The sequence below is a fragment of the Rhinolophus sinicus genome, linkage group LG12, assembly GCF_036562045.2.
Source record: "Rhinolophus sinicus isolate RSC01 linkage group LG12, ASM3656204v1, whole genome shotgun sequence".
Taxonomy (NCBI): domain Eukaryota; kingdom Metazoa; phylum Chordata; class Mammalia; order Chiroptera; family Rhinolophidae; genus Rhinolophus; species Rhinolophus sinicus.
Genome location: NC_133761.1, coordinates 40,330,062 through 40,357,502, shown reverse-complemented (window position 1 = coordinate 40,357,502; position 27,441 = coordinate 40,330,062). Strand labels below are relative to the sequence as shown.

Sequence of the window (27,441 nt, the reverse complement as noted above, 5' to 3'; positions counted from 1 at the left end):
CATGGAAATAACTGATTTATTGTTTCTCTTCCTAGACATCTCTAGGAGTGGCTTCTGCAACAGGTTGATAGGAAGAGGTCTTTCTTTTTTTCCAGTGCTTGTGGTAGAATGTTTTATTTTCTCTCTGACTGCAGCCTTTTTTTCTCTCTCACACGGTAGTGCTATGTTTTCTCTGCACTATTCTAGCTTCTCACACATTGGGGTGATTCCCTGGGAGACGGGCTTCTGCTCTGTTAATAGTATGCCTGAGTCTCAGGGCTCATTGTCCCTGTGGGTATGCGGAGAGCTTTTGAAGTTCCAAAGCTCTTCCTGCACCAGATTCAGAGCACGTATGTTTCAGCAGTTCTGTTTACTCGTGCAGGGATCCACCCAGATAGGTGGGGCCAGGGGCATGGTGGGTTGTGAGAGGTGGCCCAGAGCAATGGTGGCGACCACCATCACAGCCAGTCCTGCTTCCACAGCTCCCTCCCCTTTGCTGGAACTAGTTGGGCTGCGAGTCTGTGTCTGCGGTCCACAGTTCTCAGAACAGCAAATATTCTGTTCTTTTGATCTGATACTGCTACTCTTCTGCTTCTAGCACCAGGCAGGTGGGGACGGGGCGAGCTCTGGGAGGGTAGGGAGGGGGCGACTAGTTTCAGTGCCTAAGGTTTCCATTCTGTGCTTGGCAGTGAGGTTCTTAAACCACCGTTTTCAGCCGTCTTCCCTCAGTCTTTTCTCCGAGGTCTCTGCTATGAGTGTTGGGTTCAGCCGTGTTATATGCTGCCTCTCAGCCCTGTGGGCCATAAACGGAGCCCTACCAGTCCGAGTTATTCCCTGTCCCGCAGCTGCGGTAGTTCCAGGATGCAGAGAGCTTGGAGCACTGAGCTAGGTCTGCGTCCTGCGCCCGCGCGGCTCCATCTCCGCATTTCTCCCTTCCCCCCCTCCCCTTCTCGCGCAATTTGCCCACGTTTAGGTGAATTAATCAGTGAGACACTTTGTCTTGCCTGTCTGCTGTGCAGGGAGTCCTTTGTGGAGTTATAGTTGTTCGATTAGTTGTAAATTCCAGGGGAGATTTACAGAGGGTCACCTCACGTTGCCATTTTGATGAGGTCTCAAAAAGCACTTTCTAAACATTTATTGTAGGTCTTCTTGTTTCACCTCAGGCAAAAGAAACTTCATGCCACTCCTAATAACTGTGCTTAGCAGGGTTCCCATGTGCCTGGGACAGCTAGGTTTAATAGCACTGCTTTGTCTCAGAAAGAGCACCCCATTTTACTCTGGTGTTTGGATGATGAATTACATGGGCCCCTTACAAATAATACTCATCTGTTATTCATTTCTAACTCCACTTTCTTCCTGCTGTTTCCTCCAATTCAATTATTTTCAAGTCTTTTTTTCTCTTTCTGGAACTACTCCATTCTGTACAGCCTACCTTTCAGAACCACTGGTTTTTTAAAAGCAGAATAGGCATTATTTTCACATATTATACATATGTGAAAACAGAGGCAAAACAAGGAAAACTAAATTCAGAAATTACAGAAAGAAGTCAAGGACATCTGTCCTTAACACAAATAGCTCAGAAGAAACACATGTACAGGGCAGCCAGATGGCTCACTTGGTTAGCACGGTGCTCATAACACCAAGGTAGCTGGTTCGAGTCCTACATAGGCCAGTGAGTTGCGCCCTCCGCAACTAGATTGACAACGACGACTTGACTTGGAGCTGAGTTGCACCCCCCCCCTCCGGCCAACTAGACCGAAAAATGACTTGACATCCTGGAAAAACACACTGTTCCCCAATAAAAATAAAAATAAAAACTTAAAATAAAAAAGAAACATATGTACAGCCACTCCAGGCCTAGACCTCTGGTCTTCTGACTCCAAAGTTCAGGTTATTTCTTCAAGTCCTCATGAGGGGGAGAGAGAGAATAATAATTTATGTATTTATATTATCTACATATAGATTCAGATTATAAAAATCATATATGGTATAGGTAAGAGATGAGTACATATCTACAACAGAAGGTAGCTTCCAATAAGGGAGAGAATGGAGAAAAAGAATGTTTCAGGAACTTTCCCATATCTGGTGTTGAAGGACTGTGAGCAGACAATGATGCCTTGTGTTTCTCAAAACATGTTAAATTAAAATGTCGATGTAAAAAGAAAAAAAATCCTAGACAACCCTGTGAGGTAAGCAAATAACATCTCAGTCCTTAGGAAGAAATGGAGGCTGACAGGAGTGAAATGAATCACCCAAGGGACCCCCGATGTGGTGACTAAGCTGGAGCCAGAATTAAGATCTGGTTCCTCCTGGATTCTTTCTGCCACACCCATCTGTCTCTGAGCTTTGCTAGCAAAAGATGATCATCTAATCGGCTGAACATGGCCTTTAAGTGGTATGACCATATAATTAATCATCCAAACCTGGACACCTGAGAATGAAGGGGAGTTTTTTCATACTTACATGGGGACAACAGGGGTAACTTTAGGCAGATCAAAGCCAGTAAGTTTCTGAAAGTTAGTCAAGATAACCTGATGGTATACCTCAATCACTGTATATCCACTGAAAAACCATTCACTCAAACTGGGATGCATGATCACCTTGCACTCTACCTTTATATATTACAATGTGCTATCCTAACATTCACATTAGACAGCATGAACTAGTTAAGCCTTTCTGCTCTATTCGCCCTTTCCAGTCCACAGAGACTTGTGTAGTTGGATTAAATAATTGATTTGAGCTCCTTTAAATGTTTTAACTCATGTTGTTTACATACAAAAAATGAAGGAAGGTTACACCTTCACTACGTACATACATACTTTGGGTAGATCAAAGCCAATTAGTTTCTGAAAGTTGGTCAAGATCACCAGATGGGGTATACCCCAAACACTATACGTTCACTGAAAAACCAGAGCTCCCTCTTCTTCCTTGACAGCTAACTGATCATCAAATCCTGCCCATTTTATCTCATGGGCATCCAGTCAGTAAATCCAATGTTTTCCACCCCCAGTGCCACTTCATACCTACCATCTTCCTCCTCATCTATCTCCTGAAACAGACACGTCCCTCCTTTTGTTTTCCTCTAATCTTTCTCCACACTGCAGCCTGAGTGATCTTCCAAAACACTCAACAACCACATAGCCATTCTGCTTTCAAAGCCTAGCAAACCTTCTCTTCCCATCTTCCTGGCATGGGGGCACTGACATACCCTCTGCCAAGGAAGCAAGGGTGGGGGTATGTGTGGAGTGGAGGGCAGCTGCTGACCAGTTCCTGATTATCTTTACATATGAGATGAAACAAAACTGTTTTTTTTCCCCAGAATCCTCCACACTAAACTCTATTAAGACTTATAATTTAGCGATTTGACTCCTCTGATGAATTTTAGTCAACATGAAGGCGGGGCCCACTGTACCTTCAGTGCCTAGCACTGGCCCAACATAGAATAAAAGTTCAAGAATTTGTTATTTAAAGAATAAATGAATGAACGAATGTCAGTAGAGTTACATGAATCAAATAATAAACTGCTCTGGAAAGGTCACAAACATGACTTTTAAATTTCTGGATATAGTTTTTTTTTGTTTTTGTTTTTAATTAGAATTTATTGGGGTGACAATGGTTAGTAAAATTACATAGGTTTCTGGATACAGTTTTAAAATCAATGTATCCTACATTTAATGGGAGGATTTTTTTCCCAACCTGTTACTATGATGGCCAGACCTTTTATTTTTTTTTCTAAGAAAAAAACAAACAATTCATAAAATTTAGGAATTACAATGCTATGTGCGTCTTATTTGGGGCTGAATGGTTAAAATTCAAGAAAATCTTCTGAATATAAAAACAGAAGAGAATTCTGAGAAGTACCTGCACTGTCTTCTCTGTAGATCACCTGGGTCCTGTAGGCCTTACCTAATAGGGACAACCATGGTTGAGGGCTGGAAGAGGAAGCTCTATTCTAGCCTAAGGAAGCCAGAGCTGTTCTGCCTCTTTCTGAGAGGGGCTCAGCGAGCTTTCTAGACTTGAGGTAATTTGCAAGCATCGCTGCTAAGTTGGCTTTTATTAGATCATTTCTATTAAAAGGTACACATTCCTGAATGTGAAGAAAGAATAGTTTGTAGGAAAATATTATAACATGTTGGGTTCAAAGTTGTGTCCTCAGTCTTAAATGAAAAATAAAAAAATTCTGAGGGGGAAAAAGTATTCACCTACAAAATTCAAGCTAACGATTGCACAAAAGGTATAGCTGAACTAAACCTACCACTAGGCACATAGATTGTTCTGGGATATTGTCAGTCCTTGGGAAAACTAGTGACATTAATTTGTGGGTGTACTTATGTGCAAGACTGGAGGAGTCTCAGCTTCATTCAAATGAAATCTCTCTTCCATCGTTTGTTCTTTCTCAGGAAAATATCTACACTACTTTTGAAGAAAAGAGGCTTAATCCTTTGAGAGATTGAGCCCGCCACCCCAAGTCTTAAAAAGTGGCCTTGCAGTTTAAAAAGAAGTTGGAAACCAGACCTAAATTGCCGTTCTTTATCTGCATCCCCAAATTACCACAACGATCCTTATGAAAAGATCCTTCTTTCATTGTTATGGAACAATGTGAAGACTGACAGCATGCTGTGAATTTCAGTTTAGACTCTGCCATTTCTTAGCTGTGTAACCCTAGCCAGATGTTTCCTCATGGCTAAAATTATCATGTCTCGAGGTTCTCGCCATTGTATAAGACAATTTCACTCATCTGCACATCATGAGAAAGACCAAAGCTTTTAGAGGCGTAGTGATTTTCTCAAAATCATAGAATTGTGAGATGGAACCAGGAATTAAATTGGGCCCTTTGAATTCCACACCTTTTCTCCTAGCATAGTCTACTTTAAAATCCTTGTGAAACTGTCAGTGAAAGACAAGGGTAATGCTAAATTAAAGATCAGTTTCCCAAGAGAGCCAAAAAGAAAGAAAACAAAACAAATTACTATGGAAGATCAGTTATACCTAGGTTTTTTCATTCTCTCTACCACTTACCATAGCTACTGTGGATGAAAAAGGGGCCACATACTAAACCTGACAAGCTCAGGTGAGGCCTGCATGGCAGGCCCTACAAACTCAGAGACTGAAAGTAACCACATAGGATAGTCAGAACATAAAAATTCCTAACTAAAATCAGGTTGTGGCTGGTAGTCACATCTTTGGCCTGTAGCTTCCTTGACAAAGGTCAATATTTACCTTAAGTGAGCCTGTCTGTTGTCATTTTTGCATCTAAGATAACATACCCTTGGAATGTCAGAGAAATCCCTTTTCCCGGACCCCCAGGGCATGACCCACAGCACCACAGCAGGAAACTACAGAATCCATCATTGTTGTTCTTGTCCCCTGATTGCCATCTTTATGTTAACTATTAACTGTCTTGTACCTACCAATGTAGACGATATACTTGTCTCTCCAATTTACTTTTTATCCAATCCCAAAGATCCCCCTCCTTTACTTTCTCCCACCCCCTTAATCTACCACCAATGGATTTCATGTAACCCTCCTCCTTTGATTCTAATGTATAAAATAAGTTGCAAAACTGCCATTTTCTGGAGCATTTTCTCAATCGGTTGCGAGTTTGCTTCCCAGCAATTGTTGTCAGTTTGGCTCAAATACACTCTTATAAGCTTTCTCTTAGGCTGGATGTTTCTTCGTTGACATTGCTGTTTGATACACCATATTTTTATAATGCTGAATACTAGGGTCAAGATTATGCAATCCTGGATAGGTTTTATGAATAAAGATAAAAAGCTTATAGATAGTGAAGGAATTAGAGCATGTTATTGGACAAATACAAATACTTAATTCTCAATTTTTTATTAGATGTTTATCTTCAAAATTTAGCAACCTACAAAATACTCTTAACATAAATAACAGCCCTAAAATATTCATGTTAAAGTGATAATGTTTTAATGGTGGCAACAACTGTGCCTCATGGTATTACTAACTTGAATAGAGCAGAGCAAGTTCTCTCCAAAAGATACTAATAATTTTTTAAAGCACAAAGTCCTTACATATCTTAGCCACAAGATACCAATAAAATTGAATTTATGTCTAGTTTAATTCAACAATGGAAAAGTCAGCAGTTAAAGTGTAAGCTTCCCTTTGTTCCTGAGAAACTTTCAAATGTTGAAAATCAATTTCTTTTGTCCTCTTAATATTCATCTGCTACACATTAAGTAGAAACTCTGGGCATGGTGATTTTCACAGGGTCTTTCATCTACAGAGAAGCTTGGTACAAATTAAATTCTTACTCTCCCTCACAAATTATAGATATGTATTGTAGTAGACCATTGATTTATCAGTTCATGGTTTTGCTAGTTCACCTAATTGTAGTTCTTTATGTAAAATTATTTTGGGGTTGGGGATTGTGGTTCTGAATTAATGCGGAGCAGCACCATGTTGATCTGACTTATATATGCTCTGACTTAGACTCTGTTTTAAAAATCATCCTGTTAGATATTGTTTGAGATATTGTTTGTTACTTCCCAGATCTTTGAGCCATTCAGGGTGTGTGTGTGTGTGTGTGTGTGTGTGTGTGTGTGTGTGTGTGTGTGTTAATATACTGGAATGATACTGAATAATACTGACTCTGGCAGTGATGTTATATTATGAAATAATCATAATACTGGTTATTACAAATAATGTGGAAAAACAAACTAGCAGAAAATCTCTTAGAAATGTTTAATTGATGCAAACATTGTTTTAACATTGGACTTTAGGACCGATAATTAAGGAAATGACTTTGATTCCAGTCATGCAATGTTTTTGGAGAGCACAGCTTACACAGGGTATCTCTATTAAATCCGTTCTATTAGAAGGAAACCACACACAGCTGAGTTTTGAGTCTACATAGTGCTAGGAAGTTATAAGAATTTCACTTTAATCCATTACCCCCAAATAAAAAAACTTTTTTGGCAGAGTTGTTCTTTTAGGTCGTTAATAAAGACAAAATCTGATCAGCTTTTGATCAATTCCACAAGTACCAGGACTCCCCAGATTATTCTAACTTTCCCCCATAGATTTGTTTATCTAAATCCAGTATCCTCTTTTTGTGTGTGTGTGATCTCCTGGATCAAAAACAAGCACTCTAACTAGTGGAAAGCATCTTCTTCCCTTGGATGCTCCCACCAGTGCCTCACCTCGCTGGAATCCTCCTGTTGATTGATGACAGCGAGCGCGTCCTCTGCCGCCTGCCGCTTGGCCTCTGCGACTGTGCGCTCCATCTTTGCACGCTCTGTCGTAATCATGTCGTGGGCTTTCCGCTCAGCTTCGGACACGGCCTTTTGCAGCTCAGTCATCGCCTGGCGCTTCACCTCATTAACAGCCTCCTCTGCATGCCAGGCAGATCAAATCGAACAAGAGAACATTTCTCTGTTAGCGCAGGACCTTGGATACTGACCGCTGTTAAAGAGAATTCTATTGAACAGGCATGACTCCCATCCCAATTTTTGGGCGGTTCTGGCTGTCTGAAAAACAGCAGATTTCTAAAAGTCATTTAGGAAAGGGTGGAACTTTTTAACATGCACTTCTGGGAATATTTTTTAAACTACTATCCCATTACAACTTTTCTACCACAACTAGTACCTCCAGAAAGGATCGTGAGGCAAGGCTACGTAATTAAAGGACAAAAGCAACCACCTGAAACCTGTCTGGATAATTCAGACACATAAAGAAGGTCATTTGCCACAATACTATAGGTTAATATGAATATAGGAAATTCATGGGTAAAGCTTTCAAACCAAAAAAAAAGAGAGGAAGGGAATACATTTTACACATAAACATATATAAGTGCAATTATTTTACTGATAAAAAACAGCACAATAGTGAAAAGTTAAATCATATATAACAATTAAGTTAATGCAGACCTTTTAAAGAAAATCGATGATGAAACAGACAGATGATTCAGCTTTTCTTTTTCTTAAATCATTTCCTGAGTAATGTGGATATTGCATTTATAGACTAAATGACAGGATTTTTAAAACTCATTTTCTCATTTCCAAATTTTAAGCTGTTGTCCATCTACTTAATCAAATATGTACAGTTTCCCATAACCAACTGTTGCACTGGACAAAAACAGTTGAATCTTACCACAGGCCAAAACAATCAGACCTGACTACAAACCTGCAAAGTGTCAAATTAGGTCTTTATTTTTGGCTGTGGAAAGGGTGCAAAGATTTGACTAATATACAACATAAGATTGACAACTAAAACAAGTAATTTCCATTAAAAAATAATTGTTTTAATTAACAAGGGAAAATATCCTCCCCCTGCATTAGTTTATCTAAATTTCATTTTTATTCAAAGCAAAATGACAATGATTAATTGAATATTTAATAAGCAGTAGTTATTAACTTGGCAAACCTAATACCAATTAACACTCTATTCAAACTAATTATGACATGTTTCATTCAAGTGTTTGCACCTAATTGTTTCACCCACTTAAAAACACCTTAATTAAATGTTCTGTTAATTAAAAACATAGATTCCTAATAAAAATGTTTTACTGTAGATTAAAAATGTAAGAGATGCAAATACTCATATGGCTACTTAAATTTCCATGGTTTATTTCACACATCTACAGTCTATGGCTTGAGAATCCATTAGTAACTAACTGTCATGACTTTTGGAGCCTCCATCACTTTAGCAGTATTATTTCTTAAGTTCATTCATTTGCAATTACTGAGAGGTGTTATACCATATTTTACTGTGTATAATGTGCACTATTTTGCCCAAATTTGTGAGGGAAAAATAAGGATGCACGTTATACATGGGTAGTACCAATTCCATATCTAAACAAATGTTTTTAATTCTTTTATTTATACTTATGAGTTAAAAGTGTAACTCTAGAAATCAATAACGATATCCATATGTAAAATATGGAATATGATAATCGGTTTTGTTGAACTTATGACGAACTTGCAACATGAAGAGTTCTTGGCCTTCTATGATGCATAAATGTCATAAATTTGTTACCGGTACATAAAATTTCTTGTACCTTGTATCTGTTCTTATGTTTTGTAATATTTGTTATATAAAATTTCTTGTATCATAATGTTAAAAAACAAATGTCAAAATTCCTTTACAATACAAAAAACCAAGTACCTAAATGTAAACAAATAAAAATTTGAATTAAAAAAATTAAAACAAAGGATTTTTTTCCCCGAAAGTTTGGGCCAGAAACATGGGTATGCATTATACACAGGAGCACATATACACGGCAACATATGGTAACCTAAAATACAAGTGAAAGAGCCAGACTGGAAATATTAACTAAAATATGTTAAGACTTTGTTGGTTGCTTTAAGATATGCATTTAAACTCTGGATAGAAATAGTGTATTGCTCAGAACTTGAAGCACCTTCTTCACGAGGAGGTGAAAAGACACCTTTATCACCCTCTCACGAACAGGTTGGGACACTAGGGGAGTACTGCCTTTCTAACAGCCAAGGTCTAATTTAGTTTGAATATTCAAGGTGAATTAAAATTCTATCTAAGTGACAATACAGGAGAATAATTTTTGCTTATCATCAAAGCTGTAGCTTGACTAATTGTATATGCAAATCAGGCAATTTATATTTAAATTATGCATTCCTATTCTAATCCCACAGGCATATACAGATCAGCAAAAACAATCGGTAGGATATTTGCAAGGTGCTTGAATATTTGTTACCAACTGCAAACATTGATCATTTGAAAAAGAAGTACAATGAAGAAAACATTCAGTTGCAATTTAAAATCTATCTTTACGTTAGAGTTTTACCAATTATATAAAGACCTTTAATAACTTCAGTGTGCATTTTGTTACCACTGCTGTTGCTTTTAAAAATATTACTTTGAAGGGAAAACTGATTTGTCCTTCAACATTTATTGAGATTCCAAATATTTTAAAATGTATACTGTTATATTATTATATGGTATTATTAGGCAACATGAATAATGTGAATAAAGTCTATAGATTAAATAATAGCATTGTAGCAATGTTAATGTCCTCATTTTGGTAACTATACTGTGGTTATATTCAGAGAATGTACTTATTCTTAGGAAATACACACTAAAATGTTTTGGGGAAAATATGATGCAAAACAAAGAAGAGAAGGAGAGAGGAAAAGAGAGGATATTAAAGCAAATACGGTAAAATAGGGAAAACTGAGTGAAAGGAATAGAATTTTTTATACTGTTTTTTGCAACTTTTCTACAAGTTTGAAATCATTTCAAAATAAAATGGTGCAAAATATTATATGATGTACTTTCAAGCACAGGATACATTCTTTTGTAATTTTAATTCTCTGTGAAAAACGATGCACTGATTATATACCACTTTGCCTTTTGAGAGCTCTACCCTGGTGTTTTTCAAATGCTTAATCTTTTTTCTTTACTTATCTTTCACCACAAAGATAACATCTAATATTTTCATTGTAAAGACACATGTTGTAGGATTTCTTTCTTAAAAAGATTTGTCCACAACAATCTTTAGAATCTTGGAAAAGCTTTCAAATTATAATAAGCTGAGTGCTGATATCACATTCTGCCCTTGTTTTCATTGTGTTGGATGCCTTGACACTGCTAACACTAGAAAGCTTTTTAAGAAACCTATGAAGACAAATATTATAAGCAGTTGTTCGAGATTTCCAGATGAAACTGTCACCGTACTTTGGGGATTTAATATACTCCTTAAAATTTAGCATCCATCCATCCATAGAAAACTATTCCCAAACTGTTCCTACGTATGTAGTAGATTAGGGATATCACTATGAGAAAAATACAAATTTAATCAACACCATGACCAAGTCACATTTTAGGTTGTATACCTAATAATATACATGATAGGCACATCTAAAAAATATTCCAAACATTTACTTAATAAAGTTTAATTCTTCTTAGAGAATGCATGGACCCAATAAAAACAAATATTGATCCTTTTCTACTCTTGAAGTACCCACAATGTAAAGGGCATCCAGAATTGGTTATAGAAATCCACAAAACAGCTAGTGAAAAAAAAAAAAAATAGTGGATTCAGTAGATTACAACATACCACATTAAAAAAAAATGATTAAGTGGAAAATACATAGTGCAGTTTTGAATCTGCTTCCAATTGCTTACCACTTATGGTAAGTCTTCATTTGTGCAGTTATTCAAGTTGCCTTTCCAACTAAGGTGGTACAGTTAGAAGAACCTACTCTCATTTTATAGCAGTCAAACAAAAAATTGAGCAGATAATAGCGCAAAAGGAATTTGGATTATACAATACTGTCAATTTTTCTTTATGAACTATCACGGATTTAACTTGGGATAAATAAGGGAAAAGCAGAAAAAAACTCTCCCTCAATATAAAAAGTCATCCTTCTACTGTCCAAAATGGGAATTCTTTTACCTCTTATTGGAATAAATTGCACTGACACCTTAAAAATGAAGGAGAAAAATGGTCAGAAGTAAGATGTAGCAATTCTTTTTCTAGATAAGTGGCACCCAGTATATTTTAACAGCTTAGGAGTATCCCATGACTATTATCTACACAGAAAATCTTAGAAGTGATGCTGTAAATCTGGTAAGATTATGCAGCTGAGCAACAGATATATTTAATCTTTGACCTTTACGCTGAACGGATCTATTTGATTTGCATATTGGACATGAAAGAGAGCTTTCTGGTTCTCAGTCTAAGTTACTAAGCCTAGAATACTATCAGATTTTAAAACTCCTATTGCTTTTACAAAAACAGGTATTAGAAAAATCTATAAAAACACTTGGATAAGAGTCAAGTGGTGGTTGGCCCGGTGGCTCAGGTGGTTGGAGCGCCATGCTCCTAACACCGAAGTCACCAGTTCGATTCCCATGTGGGACAGTGAGCTGCTCCCTCTACAACTAAGATTGTGAACAACAGCTCTCCCTGGAGCTGGGCTGCCATGAGTAGCCGGAGGTTGGCGTGAGCTGCCATTTGCTGCCATGGGCTGCTTGACTGGCTGGCCATCATAGCCGGCTGGCGAGAGCTGCCATGAGCTGCTGTGAACGGCCAATGGACAACTGGTGACTGGCTGCCTCAGCGAGGGGAGTACAAGACTCATAATACTAGCATGGGCCATGGAGCTGTGTCCTACACAACTAGACTGAGAAACAACTGCTTGAACTGGAGTGGGCGGGGGTGGAGGGGTAGAGGAGGAAGAAAGGGGAAAAAAAAAAAGAGTCAAGTGGCCAAAGAGTCAGCACGTTGCATGGAACTACAGACATAGCTGGGTCAAATCAAAACCTTTTGTAGAAATCTTTTGTAGAAAAGAACCTTTTCCCTTGATTCTTGCTCCTTGATTATGGTTCCTTGTCTTACACCCATCTGATGACTTGCAGAAATAGCATTTTTCAGTTTCTCAGCTCAATAAAACTATTTTAACAGTTGGAGTTACAGCAGCTCAAAGCCACAGTATATATTTATCATGTCATCTTTAATTCTTGAAACATGTTTATGCTTTATCTCCTGAGTTGGTTTTTATAAGGTTTTTACTCAACTTCTATAGTGCTGGTGTTCCACCAATGTTCAGCCAGATCTGAACTTCTTTAAGCCCAATAAATCAATGAGTCATCAGGAACTTTAAATCTACTTCAAAACGTAGATAAATATCTCTTAATGAAAATCAAACAGTGTACATGGAAAAGAAAAATAGAAGTTTAGCAGCTTTATCATTTAACTTAGTAATTTAGCTCTGATCATTGAATATTAATTAGCTCAGAAGATGAATTTTAAATATTCATTGTAACCATAAAATTTCTGAGTGCCTCAACAAGTCAATTAGATTTGATGTGATTTTTTTTTAATTTAAAAATTCAGAGGAAAAGGCTACAGTATGCAATTTAATTTATAAAACACCGGTGTGTTTTTTCACGAAGGAAAAATTACATGCAATGAAACTATTATTATTCCTGAAACATAGGAGTTTATGATGGAAATATTGCCATCTTTTCAATTACAGTAGCACTGGCAGATGCTATTAAAATAAAAACTATTTTATGTTCTAATTAGGCCCAGTTTAAGAATATTAATCAGGATTTTTACATTTGTTTTTTTGGGGGGCGGGGAGTTGTTTTGTTGTTGTTGTTAGCAGTAAAGTCCTTTCCTGTCATTCTTCACATCACTGCATTTAACAACTGCAAACAGCTGCCAGAAAACTAAACTCATGTTTTTAAACAATTCTTACCAGCTTTCTTCCAGATCTCCTCTGGCACATATCCAGAAGCAGGCCTGTGAAGGAATTCCCGATGTGCATCTATGAAAAGGATAAAAAGCAGTGGAGAGAGGAGGAAAGCACATAAGCACTGTTATGTCATTATTACACCAAGTAGAATTAAACTATGTCCATTCTCTTGGCTTCTTTACAAAAACACAATTTTAAAAGGCTAAGCATTTTACTTCTAGAAAATAAAAATAGCAAGACCAGTCATCAGAACTCAAGGAAAACAGGTCATTGGTCTAAATGCCTTGTATGATCAAAGCTTGAAGCAATTTTAACGATTTAATTATACTATATGATGTTTGGGAACCCTGTCCCCCACATGGATCACAATGGGTATATTTTATTTAAAGAAAATAAATTGGTAGTTTTCCTTTCCAGAGTCAAACTGGTATTTTAAAACATCAAATGTTAGGGTAATACAATTTTCACATAGCTCTAATTCTACTACCTTTCAATAGTGAGACTTACTATGTAGCTAACCAGTTCTCACATTTCATTACTTCTTAAAAATATACTTTAGCCTAAAAAATTTTCACACAAATTAGATCATATGGATTTGACATGGGTGGAAGCAAGAAAGAATCATTAGAATGGATATCCAGTTGACCAAATAAAATTAGTACATGCTTTCCAAAAAGGAAAATGAAGTGCCCACTTTAAATGAAATGCTATGCTTATTAAGCTTGTCAAATTTTAAAAGTGTGAGAAAAACAGATTACAGTATAATAATAAAGTTGATGTAGGAATGCTAACCTCCAAATATATGCTCATGGAAATGACATGAAACCGTTTATATTTTTTTATATGTGCATGAAAATAAACTTCAAGAGTATACAGTCTTCCATAGCTAAAATATGCACTACCTGTCTTCCATATTGGATTTTCAATGAAAGAAAGTGTATATACTTAGGAGTTTTGAGGAAGAAAAAAATAATTTTAACTTTTATAAATATAACAGTCATTCAATCCTTGATAAATTTCAAGTAACTGAATCTTTCTCTATATGTGTATGTCAAAGAGCAGGCTGATTTTTTAAACAATAATTTATCTAACGGTATGCTGAAGGTCAAAGGAAATTCAGTCCAGTTGTCTATATTTTGTAAAGCTACAGAATATCAAGAACAGAGAAAAACACAATCAACTTATCTAAGTATATATCATTTTACATTTGAAAGCCTTAAGTTCATTTGACTGTTTTGAATCCTGTCGGGTACATTATTAGTTGAGCAGCACATAAGATTTCCCCAACTATTCTTAAGTAGAAAAGGCTTATTATAGTTTGGTGAAGGGTATATGAAAACTCTCTGTGCTATCTTTGCAGTGGTTCTTTAAATCTAAAATTATTCCAAATATAAAAAGTTTATTTTTAAAAGTTTACATTTTAATTTTATGACTACTTGATAATTGGATGGACTGGAAATATGCATTCTCATGTGCGCATTCATTTCTGCAAGAGTAAATGATAAAAACCAAAATGTTTTTATTTAAGTAATTTTCATTCATAAAACAAAGAAAGCTAGATAAAACTGGTGCATATATGACTTCAAGGAAATGTGATATGGCTAATTAGATTTGTCAAAATTACCTTCCACACCACTATAACTTTCCAGAAGAAAAAAAGTGCAGTGAAGTTCATATTTAGCTATATGACACAGTGAAACAGAGAGATGTACTTATGAAAACTTTTGAAGACATTTTTTTTAGGAAAAGACGTTGGCTTAAGCATAGTTTTTTGTGCGATGTCCGAGGGGTAGTGGGGGAAGGGGGGTGTCACTGTGTGAGGGATATAAATGATAAATGTCTAACTATTACATTGTTTTATGCACCTGAAACTAATAAAAATTGTTAAAATAAAAAAAATAATTTTTTGGATAAGAATAGTTCTGTAAAGTCTGAAGACAAACAGAAAAAAAATGCCTCTCCAAGGTAGCAAAAAAAAATTTTTTTTTTTTTTACTTATTGGGTTAAGGAAAGATCAACAACTTCATAAAAATAACTTTTTGTTTTATAAATAGCCAATCATTTTATAGGGAACAGGTTAAGTACCCAACGTCTATGCATGAAAGATACTAATTACCAGCCCCACAGACCATAAGCAGAAGAGAGTTAATTCTAGAGTCTAGTGAAGTTGAATTTTGGCTTTCCCATTTACTAGCCATGTAACATTGGGCAAATTAGTTTCTACATGTCTTAGTCACCACATCTGTAAAGTAGGGACAATACTACCAGAGTTAAGAGCACTGGTGTGAAAAATGAATGAGTTACTTCCTATTAGATGCTTGGCATTGCACATCCTAATCTCTCATTAGACATCAGCGCTATTACCCTCATTATTGTTATTGTCCTTATTATTTAGTAAGTTGTCTAGTAAGAATAGATACTTATTTTCTTATAAATAACTAAGGTGAAAAAACACCTTAAAGTTTTTTCTCCTAGCATTTAAATCCAAACAGTACAAAACTTTAAAGAAAACAAAACCATTGAAGAGGTTTAGATTAAGCAATACACATCAGTACTTTTTTTATTCCCTGAGTGTATGTCACTTGAGGATAGATGTCATTTTATAGTTAACAATTCACTGTCTTAGTCCTTGGTGGAAAGTCCTCAAATTTCTTAGATATACTTTTATAAATTTTATTAAAACCTTAATGAATGTTTATAGCCCCCAAATTTACTCAAAGATAATGTATATGGCTCAATTGTCCACCCATCTTCCCATTAGCTGTATAATAGACATTGTGAGGTTCCATACCACACACTGGAAAATTGTGCAGTATTTCAGCTTCCTGGCTACATCTCCTGAAAATCTTTAATGACATATATAGACTCAAACTCCACCTGACCTAGAAACTTGATGGAAATACCAAAGCCAATCAAACAAAACAGTTTTCTTAATCCTTTCCTAATTTCTAAAACATTTTTTTAAACAGTAGCAGAATCTGAAGGTAAATTATTTTTACAAAATATACATACTTTGCAATATCCTCTCTAATTCTAAGTGCGTCCTACTAAACATCAGGTCTACCAAAGGAATAATAGATGTACTCCTCAGAATTTATTTTGATACACTAATGAATATTATAATAGCTACAGAAACCAAATGACTAATAAATTTAATATTTCTCTTCTGATTAATTAGTAGCAATAACAGAGTCTATATAAGCAAAATTGAGTTTTAAACAAAAAAATCCTGAAGCTGACCAATATCACAAGAGAACTTCTCTCCTAGGACTTTCTTATTTTAGAATATTAGCTAATTTAGACAAACTTACGCAAAAGACTTACGTTTCAAAGGCTTAGATTCTAAACAAGCCAATTTTAAACCATTAATTCGTGAGCACCTATAAAATATCAGTTGCTATAAAATGGATCGTGTACTAAAATGCAGTGGTAGAAACAAAGACAAAAGATCCTATATGAGATGGTTTATAATGTGAAACGTATACATATGTATCTACAGAAAGATGGAAAAATTATAGAAAAGTTCTAAATAAAGTTTTGCTTGCTTTGGGATGCAAATTGCCTGGGAGCAAGAGGAGAAGAAGAGGAGAACCTCCTGAAGATTACACACATCTATGAAGAGAGGAGACTCAGTCAAAGTGGGAAAAGTGTTATAAGAAATGTGAAGGAACAGAAAGAGCAATAGATGATGTATGAAAAAGATGGAGGATACATTACACTTATGACAGAATGGAGACCACTGGATACTAGATGCAGTGAAGGCAGCCATCAATATACATGACAGGATGAGCTGATAGCCTTTGGAAAACCAATGTGACCTCACATGACCCAGAACAGCAATGCTCAAAGCTTGGCAGCACCGAGGTATGGCCTTCATCCTGTAGCGGGCAGAATGAGGCTGTGATCATGATAATAGCTATTAAGTTTGTGCAAAAGTGATTGCAGTTTTTGCAATTATTTTTAACCTTTTAAACCACAATTACTTCTGCACCAACCTAATATTACAAAACCATCAAAAGACAGGGAAGGTTAAGAAAGTTCATCTTTGAAAATATTACTTATTTTTTATTTTAAGGATAATAAATTCAGAAATTTCAATATTATGTTTCAGAAGCCCAAACACGACCTAGAAGACAGCAACTAACTGCATTAGGATTTCCATCTTTAACAATAAAAATACCTAATAGACCAGGAGGCAGTCCTCTCTTGTTTTTAAAAGATGGACATATTTGATTAGTAGTCACATCATTTTTAACACAATATACTTAAATACACCAGGCACTTTGCATTAGGAGCTCAGCTGAATGATCTTGAAATGAATTCCATGAGTTGATTTAAAGGAATCAACATAAATGTGTAAAACTCTAAACATTTATATGAAGATACACTCTGAAGAACTTGTTTGTGGTTTTTATAATCTCATAGAAGTTGAATGATATATTTCTTGGGTTGGGAGCAAACTATTTTTCTGTAGACTTGCATTATGAATTAGGGTCCCAAAGCTACAAAAGATCAACTGTATTTAAGACAGAATCCCCTTGTCTAGTTTCTCTGCCTTTTAAACAAAGTTGTCACCTAAAAATTACTGCCTGGAAAACTTTCTAGATAAAAAAAATACCCAAGAATCTATTATAATTTCATAATGTTGGCTGCCAAGCAAAAGACACTAGTTTCGCATACTACTATTCTTTAAAGTTCCTTTTTTGAGATTGCATGTTAGAAATAATAGTAATAGCAATTACTTATATCACATCTACTATGTGTCAGGGACTGTCTGATATGCTTTATACCTATTAATCATTTCATATAGAAACACCTATGAGACATATATTATTATTACACCCATTTTAAAGATGAGGAAACTGGGGCAGGGAGTTCCTTGCCAAAGGTCACAAAACTAGTAAGGAGAGGAATCCAGGATTTAAATTCAAACATTTTACTCAGGATCTGTGCTTTTAACCATCATGCTAGATATCCCGAGCATCTAGACAGTACTGAGAAATTCTATGACTGTAATAGTGCTTGACAGACAGATACATTTTTAAATACCAATTTCTCTACCAATCTACTTGGGGCAAGGGGTGGTATTAATTCAACAAATTTATGAATTTCTAAGCTTTTTATGAACAATTAACCTGGCTTTTCATTCCATTTAAAACAAACAGAAAACCTCTATCTGACATTTTTTTCTCGTTCTGGCAAGAGTTAAACCTTTACCAAAACATAATTTTCTAAATTTCATACCCTATCATCACAATATTCCAACATTAAAAAAACAGGTGAAAATATGATCATATTTCAGAGTTTTATGCTTTAGTGTCTAACATGTCTTAAATCCATCATTACATAATTCTTTTAACTCTCTCTAATGATGCAGAAGACTTCTTGAGAAACACAGCAAGAGGGCACACAAATACAAGATGAGCTATAGAAAGATTCTAGAATCATTTAAAAGCAGTAAAAAGAAAGCAATTTAAAGGAACTAAAACATCAGGAGCCAAGAGAGTGATGTGAACAGCATACTGAAAGAAAAGGAGCACAAAGGAGGAGAAAGAAGAACCACAGGGACCCAGATAAATACTCCAAGAGCACATCAAGTGCTAACCAGCAGCTACCTATCTATATGTATAAAAGTAATTCTACTTAAGCGATCAAATGTCAATTCTGATGGCATTAACTTGCTCTTCAGTAAAATACACAATGTAAAAAAACTTAAATGTCTAAATAAGTCATACTTTGAAAATAGGAAAACAAATGTTTTAAAAATTAGCTTTCTAATTTTGTTAATACTTCAATGTCTGGAGTTTTTCCTGGAAAACAAGAGAATAATAATAAAAATAATTTTAAGCTCTATCATTTCAAAGATATATCTATTATTTTGAATCAAGATATCAACTTATTTTTGACTCAAAAAGTAGGAATAAATCATGGGTTCAGTGTGTACTCAATTTTAAAACTTTTTAAGAACCTATTCAAAATAGTCTATTTAATATCAGGGAAAACTCCCAAAATTTAATTAGGAATAGATTAATTATGTTATCTTACTAAACCTGTCACACTGACTTAATATCATGGATATAGTTCAAAAGTAAGAATGGGAATGAGTTTAACAAGTACAACATAGCAGTCATGGAAGTTACATTCTCCTCTGAAGTTACAGTCCTCAAACACAATTTTAAAATGCTAAGAATGTGTGCATGACTAAACATTGCCAGGGTTTCCAAGCTAAGGATATAACTAGGGCGATATTTTGAACTAAAGATATCTTCTATAATGTTATTCTGAAGTTCTCAAGATCTCATTTAAGATCAGACAGCAGCTTAAGAATTGAGCTAAAAGAAACAACATAACTGCAGGATATAGAGATCTATACGTACATAGAGATATAGACGTATCATAGCTCTATCTGTACACAAATACCCCACTACACACTTTCCAGAGGTACAAATAGTTTTATTAGCCAATAATCTCGAATCCTTTCATTACACATCAATACATTCAACTCCAAAACCTAGGAGAGAATCTTAGAAAGCACTTAATGTAAATTATATCATCCATGATTACAAACCATCTGTCTTTGTATTTATAGCCACAGCACAACACCACAAGGTGGAACTCAAAGGCTTCAAGAATCTATTAGTAAGGACACAGAATAAAGTAAGTGCTGGATGCTAAAATTTGCACATTGTGTGGCCCTTAAGAGGTTCCCCCCTAAAGTTGTGACAATTTCATAAAAGATAATCTAGGATTTTATGTCCCTAAGGAACATGACTGTTTTATCAGAGTCCAAATGAAGAAATTAAATACTTTTTGCCTTTGAATAATGCAATCTACAAAAGCTTAAAGCCAAAGCAACCTCTCAGTTTTACAAAAAAATGTGAATTCATTAAGCATCATTAAAAGTAATATGTGTGTAATCTTAACAAGGACTTTTTAAAAACAAGTTTACTCTTTTGGTCACATAACAGGAAAACAAAACATATCTTCCTGGAGATGATAAACTTCTGCATCACTGGAATCTGTATGCCATAGTGGTGACTATATTCTGTGTGCTGAAAATAACACTCTTAGGTATGAAGTCCTATCAATTTCAGAAATTTTTATTTTACAATGGACAGTAGATAGATAATACTAATGCTGTCAGTTCAGGGGACTGAATTGAAGTGACCATCCAGTGCCATAACGCTAGTTATCTCCTCTCCTATTTCCTCTGTGGATCAAAAATTTCTCAAGGGAAGGAATGAAGAATCTTGTTCCTTTACTACAGTGCACAGCACAATGCCTGGCACATAGCAAGCACTCAATAAATAAGTACTTACTCAGTTAATTTGTTCAATATAGACATATCATAGATATAGACATATGATAGCTCCAGCTGTACACAAATACTCCACTACGCACTTTCCAGAGGCAAAAAATAGGTTTGTCAACCAATAATCTCCAATCCTTTCATTACACATCAATACGTTCAACTCCAAAACCTAAAAGAGAACTTTAGAAAGCACTTAATGTAGAAACTTAGAAACTACTTAATAGAGTAGGCTAAACTCGATATTTTTACTCCTAAAATTTAATTTACTTTAAGGCTCTCAATTTTTGCCTGTACTGGATGTTTACAAATACCCCTTTTATTTATTCTGAACAAATCTATCACGATTAACCAATTTTTGTTCGTAACAAGGAAATTAAAAAAAAACCATGTTTATTCTACTCTTCTCTAGATAATTTTATTTGGACCAATATGGGTACAAATGAAACTTAAACCTATTTTCATTGCTTGCTTTAACACAACCTACCAAATACACGTTTGTCTTTAAATATGCTTAGAATAATGCCTTCTGGGTAAATTAAGTGATTTAGAATCTTCCTTTATTTAATACTTATTATGGTAATAGGCATTCAGCATTCAGGGATTAGCTGGAATCACAACCCTTAAGTGTAAAGGAAACTTTATTGGCTAGGAATAATTTTAATTAAAAAGATCATGGAATCAATAGCCAGATAATATAAATCAAGTTTTTAATTTATGATAATCAGCCATGAGTGATAATTGGGCCAACACACATCATGAGCTTAATCTGCATATGTGTAATTACTTTTGCTTTACAACATGGACTGTACCCTAACCTGAGTTACATGACAGGTGTAAGGCTAAACATAAGAAAATGAGGAGACAACAAGGATCAACATAAATCCATCTCCACTAAGTTTACTCAAATGGTATACACATATAAGCGGCCAGCAACGAAAGTGATCACAGCTTATTAATTTCAGAAAAAGTTTGCAGGCCACTTGGACATTCTTTCAGGTTCAAGATTTCTTTCCACATTTAGGCATAGCTCAGAGATACAGTTATAGTTCCAGACCACCACATAAGATGAATATCACAATAAAGTGAGTCACATGAATCTTCTGGTTTCCCAGTGCATATAACAGTGATGTATACACTATACTGTAGTCTAATAAGTGTGCAACAGCATTATGTCTAAGAAACAATACCTATACCTTAATTAAAAAATATTTTATTGCTAAAAAAATGCTAACCATCATCTGAGCCTGTTGGAAAACGGTGCCCATAGACTTGCTCAACATAGGGTTGCCACAAACACTCAATTTATTTAAAAAAAACCCCACAAAAAACAAACACAATATGCGCAAAATGCAATAAAGTGAAACACACAAAAAAATGAGGTATATGCCTGTATGTGCATAAATATTCTGTTTATAACCCCAGTGATCCCCAAATATCAATACTAAATATGGCTACCTATTAGCATTCAATTTCTAAAGCACAGCTATGTTAATAGTGCTATACACCTAGAATTAATAAAATAATGGTTAAGCAACCTAAGTTAGGGTCCAATCACATGACAAGAGTTACATCTTTATCACTAATTTTTCAAGTAGCAGTGGGAATCCTACATGGCTCTTAAGTGTCTCCTCCTGGAGGACTGTTGAGGGAGTGTGTGTGTGTGTTGTGTTATTGTAAGATACAACTGAAAAAATAAGATTGTCTTTGAAACCATGTCTTTAATTAAACAATCAGACAACACACATCCTTGTGTGCAATGCTCTCATATGTTGGTGTGCTGCAGCACAGTCCCCGAAAGAGCTCGCTGGAAGTATAGAAGGCCAGGCCCATTCCCTGAGATTCTGTTTTTACAAGTTGGAGGCAGGGTTCAAAGAGCTATATTATGAAACAGCACAAGTTTTAGTGATGCATGTGAAATTATGGTTTAGTTTTGAAACTTCACCATGAGCCCAACACCTAAACCTGAAAAAGGAGTTTAAGTTTTGTGACTGCCTCTGCATAAGCCAATCTGCCAGCTTTCGTAACAGATAGACAATATTTGAAAATATGTAGAGTGTTAATTGTTCTAAAATTCCCTGCATATTCTTTATTTTTGAAAAGACAAGTTAAAAATAAAATCAGCATTAATAGCATAAAATATATATGTTCAATGTGTCCACCTGAAGAAAAGATACCTAATGCAACTGGGTCTGGGTTAACAGGACTCTGCTGCCTGGAATGGCTGCTGCTACCGCTGCCGCCCTTTTTTAAGTCCTCAGCGTCACTATATCGCCGGATCCAGTAATTCAGTTCTTCCCGGTCCGCTTCTTGACATCTCCTTAGTACAGTGAGAGATCGCCTTGTTTTCTCTACCATGTCCATTATGCAGTTTAACAGCTATTTGAGAAATGGGGAAAGGGAAGAACATATCAATCACCACAACTTAAAGACTTTGGTGGGTAGTGAAACAAGCTATTTTAGGACAATGCAGGATGTTGTTTAATTCCTGAAAGCTTCGGTCTAATATTTTCAAAGGTTAGATTTGAAATTGAGACCCAATAGATGAGTAAACTCAATGGGAATGAGAATAAAAAGTGGGAGACATGAACGTAAGTCATACAGCATACATACATCATGCAGGAATACAGCCATCTTTCCAAATACTAACCAATTACTGCATAAACTTAATGAACCTTTCATAATAAAGCAGTAGCCCATTGGTCTGGTTTTAAGGACTCCTCTCCTTAAAACTTAAATGCTTAAATGCTTCTCTTATGTAAGTGACTTTGATATCAATTTAGAAACCAAATCCTATATTCTACTTCAAACATTCTCATTCATTAGTTTTCTCAAGGATAGCATAAAATATAATACCTTCAAAGCATCCCTACGCTTTTATTTTATTGTGTCACCTCACTCCAGTTGTTTTCAAAACATTTTTAACCTAAACAATTACTGATATCTTACATGGTCAAGATGTTTCCATTCCTCGGCCCATTCTCTGTCTGTTAGTCTGTGATCAATCATTTCTTCTTGACGTGTGCCGTGCAACCCTATAAATACAGAGAAGGCTGAATCATCCTAAAGCATTCAGAACATAATTATATGCACACAGATACTTAACAAAGACTATGTGGGCAAACTAAACAATATGAAACAATATTCAATTTTAAATGAGTCAGACTCAGATTCAGAATTATCTAATGGTCTCCTCATAGAATGATAAAATGTTATCTAGAACTAGAAGGAAGATTAGAGGTCATCTGGGTCAGAACCCTTTTTTTGACACATGTAAATGGAGGGAATAAAGTGACAACAACTCCTAGACTAGTTTTCCACGTAACATTCCCTAAGTGAAAATATAAAAAAATTCTAATTCTTTTAATAAATACAAGAAACAAGAAACCACAAGTATACATTAAGTGGTTTCAAAGTGCAGCTTTCCTGAATTAAAAATAAAGACAGCATAAATTATTTTACATGGGCAATAATATGCTTTCCTAAAACAAGCGTGGTAAAATTTTTCTACATTTCAGCATAGCATAAAGGAACACAATCCTATTACTTATACCTCCATGATAAAGAGGTCATGAAGAGAGGGCTTACATAACATAAAATCTGCATATACTCATTCAATTTTCCAAAAAGAAAAGAAATAAGTTGGACATCCTTATGAAAAAAATTCAACATATCAGATATAATTTTGGGCAAATATCACAAATCCAAACCAAGAAACTTTTAGTTTAGTACCTAATTTGTAGCCCGTATCAGAAGTATAAATGCTCTTTAGCATCACAGTGAAAAACAGTACCATGAAAAAGTAACACATAAATGCTTGCCAAGTGGGGGCAACAATAATGAACATGAGCAGTTATAGAGGATGCTCATTAAAAAAGAAAATAAAAGTGTCTTATTAAAAGGATAGGATAAAGGCTCTGAGATACCTGCAAACAGGTTGCTCTTCTTACAAAGCCATTATGCATAAAACATCTTAGGTACTACTGTAAAGGAAAGGCATTGGGTTATGGCATTACTGTCCATTTTCAACAATTAAAACTATTCTTTTTGATTTGGATATTATGAATAGCAAATTAAAGACAGGCGAGGTCTGGGCTTCTTGACACCTAGGGTCCTTCTCTGAGGGCATTATGTAAGAGTTAAACGACAATAAGTGCATTACATTTTTTGTGAAATCTGAGTGGTTAAAAATCCCTTCTGTTAGCTGATTTGAAGAAATAAAGATGGTAAGTCATATGCCTTTTTTCAGCCAACCATGAAATATGAGCAAATATCAAGCATGAAAAATGAACAAATATATGGCAGCTTTTTCTCAGACTAAATAAAAAGCTAAATAAAAAACACTGCATCATTCCTGTCCAATTAGAACACATTCTGAGATACATTTTCAAAGTTAAAATTGTCAATGCCACCTATTGGTAAAAAAGTAGAATTGCAAATATGTTTTAATAATATGCATAATAGAAAAGACATTGGAGAAATGTAATATTTAGTTATTGCTGTTTGTTGTGACTATTTCAAGCTGAAATGTTTGCAAATATGTAATTTTTGTTCACTTATTTTTTTGCCTGTTTTAAACAAAAAGCACTGTGATTGAAATGAGTCATCACAGAAGATGACTGAGAGTGATGAAGATATAAATGTGGCACTGTCTTTCACAATGAAGGCATCTTACTGTTTGCCTTTAAGAATCAAGTACTCCAGAGATTTCAAAAGTTTCAATATTTAGCAGACAACTCGTAAATCAATAATGATACAAGCTCTAACACATGAAATAATAATTAATGAGTAGCAGGATGTCTGTGGCTAGTGGGATTCCAACATTTGTGAAATAGTACTAAGCTGCATCTCATTTTTTAAAATACAAGTATATTAGAAACATGTTTGAGCCCAAGTAGTTGGTGAAAAATATAGGACTCATTTGCTGCTTTTGAACTCTAAGGTCATTTGTTAGAATCAAATCTTTAAAAAGAAAAAAAATAAAACAATTCAAAACTTTACATTTATTAATTTCTCTATTTCGGATGATTAAATATTCATCACTACACAATTTTTATTTACATTCATAATATCAGGGGGATGTACTAGGAGAAAGTAACTCATAATCATTAAAAAGCACATTTTCATTTGTGGGAAGTTTTGACACTAATGTTGTCTTAACTGGTTGTTATGCTTTAGAAAATTTTAGCTAACTAGGCTAAAACTCTAAGTTCATTCATAAACCAATGTTGCTTACAAAGTTATTTTATTAAAGGGCTTTGGTGAGTATATGTCTCTACATATGATAGGCATTTATAAATCATACCAGACTGAATATATCTTTATGACAATTTTTATATTTTCAAAATGGCAGCCTGATGTAACACTAATTTGTTGCTCCTACATCAAGATTTTATTTTATATTAACATATAATAAGCTCTGTCAGACTTTAGAGATGGTTAAGTAGTTGCACATATTTATAGAGATTAGCACTATTAGTTTTATAAGCTAATATAATTAAAAGGTAAGGAACATGGTTCTGAAAAAAAAAATCAGGTAAAACCACGGGGACAGATATAATTCATAAAGCAATATTTTTCATCACTAGATGAAAACATAATCATTGCACATAAGTGTAATTACTTCCTTGATGATTACTTTATAGTGCATTAGAACTAATTTTTGTAAAATAGCATTTGCTGCCTAAGAAATAGGCCATTTCCTAACACCTACAAAGTGGGATGCCTTGACAATGACCTGGTGACTCCACTCCTACTTGAAAATGAGCATTCATAGTTTTGGGGAATTAAGTCATAAACAAATGGCAAGGCTTTTGCTTGGAAGGGGGTTGTTATCACATTTGATTTCGGGGTCAAAATATCAACCCAGCCTGAGAAATAACATAATCACTTTTGAGAATTCTTCAGCAATGCTACCTGAGAGAACACTAGACAGACTGGCTATTAAGAAAGTACAAACGATATACTTAGCCATTTCTCTGACACACTGTGTAAATGTAGAAATGATGATTGTGGGGAAGCAGAACTACTATTTTGCTATACCACAACCAGGGCCTCAATCGCCCCTCACCTCACCTTACCTCTTCCTTTCTGTTTTCTAAACATTTAGAGGGTTGTGTGTTGAAGGGAAAAAAACTTGATATATGGAAGCCCCTATTTGCTGCCAACCTAGTTAAAAATCTACTATAAACTTCCGTTCATCATGCCACCTCTACCTGTGGCTAAAAAACACTGTCAATACTATTCAGACAGTGAAAACTGGCTGGCCATGCTTTCCAGAGTTCTGCATCCTCAGCTTTATGTCCTGGTTTTCCACTTGGATTTTGTCTCTTACTGTTTCCAGCATCCTTGCCAACAAATCACCCATGTCAGGAAAGTCTGTCAGCAACTAGCTACGAGGTAAAGGGAAGTCCCGAAGGTAGATGGCATGGACATAGAAGATGGAAAAAGAGAGGGTTCACTGCTGCTGTCAGATTATAAATAGCTTGACTCACCAAAAATTAAGAATTAAAGGAGCTCCAGGAACAGGGCTCTGATACCTTCTCCTCAGCCACTGATCATGTATCGAGACCTACCTTGTTCATCTTCCCTCTCCTTTTTCATGGTGTTCACTTGTTCTTTAGAAGGCAAAGTCTCCTAAATGCTTCACTTCCAATAGTTTTGTACAAAGAAAAAACGAATACAGGCAAATGGAATAAATATTTACCCAAACTTTTTCCTTCTTTGGAATTGTGATCTTTGACACAAAATTTCAATACTAAATTTAATCACTAACAGTTTCAGGTTGAAAAAAAAAAGTACCCAATCATTCCTCAAAGACCATCTGTTGAGGTAAGCCACAGACATCATGCTATATCATATTTTTCAAATATGAAATTTAGAGACTGGAAAAATCAAAATGAACTTTAAGTTTACCTGAAATAAAAGATACAATGAAAGAAAAAAACT

General features: G+C 35.2%; 1 protein-coding gene across 9 annotated transcripts in view; it reads right to left on the bottom strand.

Annotated features, from left to right (window-relative positions):
• The window catches only part of RUNX1T1 (RUNX1 partner transcriptional co-repressor 1), a 182,301-nt gene that overhangs the window by 16,557 nt on the left and 138,303 nt on the right, over positions 1 to 27,441 (bottom strand). For all 9 annotated transcript variants that reach the window (XM_074316318.1, XM_019718441.2, XM_019718440.2 and 6 more), the window contains 4 exons: positions 23,443 to 23,528; positions 22,671 to 22,872; positions 13,188 to 13,256; positions 7,146 to 7,336 (listed from right to left, as the gene is read on the bottom strand). In XM_074316318.1, coding sequence (XP_074172419.1) covers positions 7,146 to 7,336; positions 13,188 to 13,256; positions 22,671 to 22,872; positions 23,443 to 23,528 — 548 coding nt within the window. The remainder of the gene's footprint in view (positions 1 to 7,145; positions 7,337 to 13,187; positions 13,257 to 22,670; positions 22,873 to 23,442; positions 23,529 to 27,441) is intronic.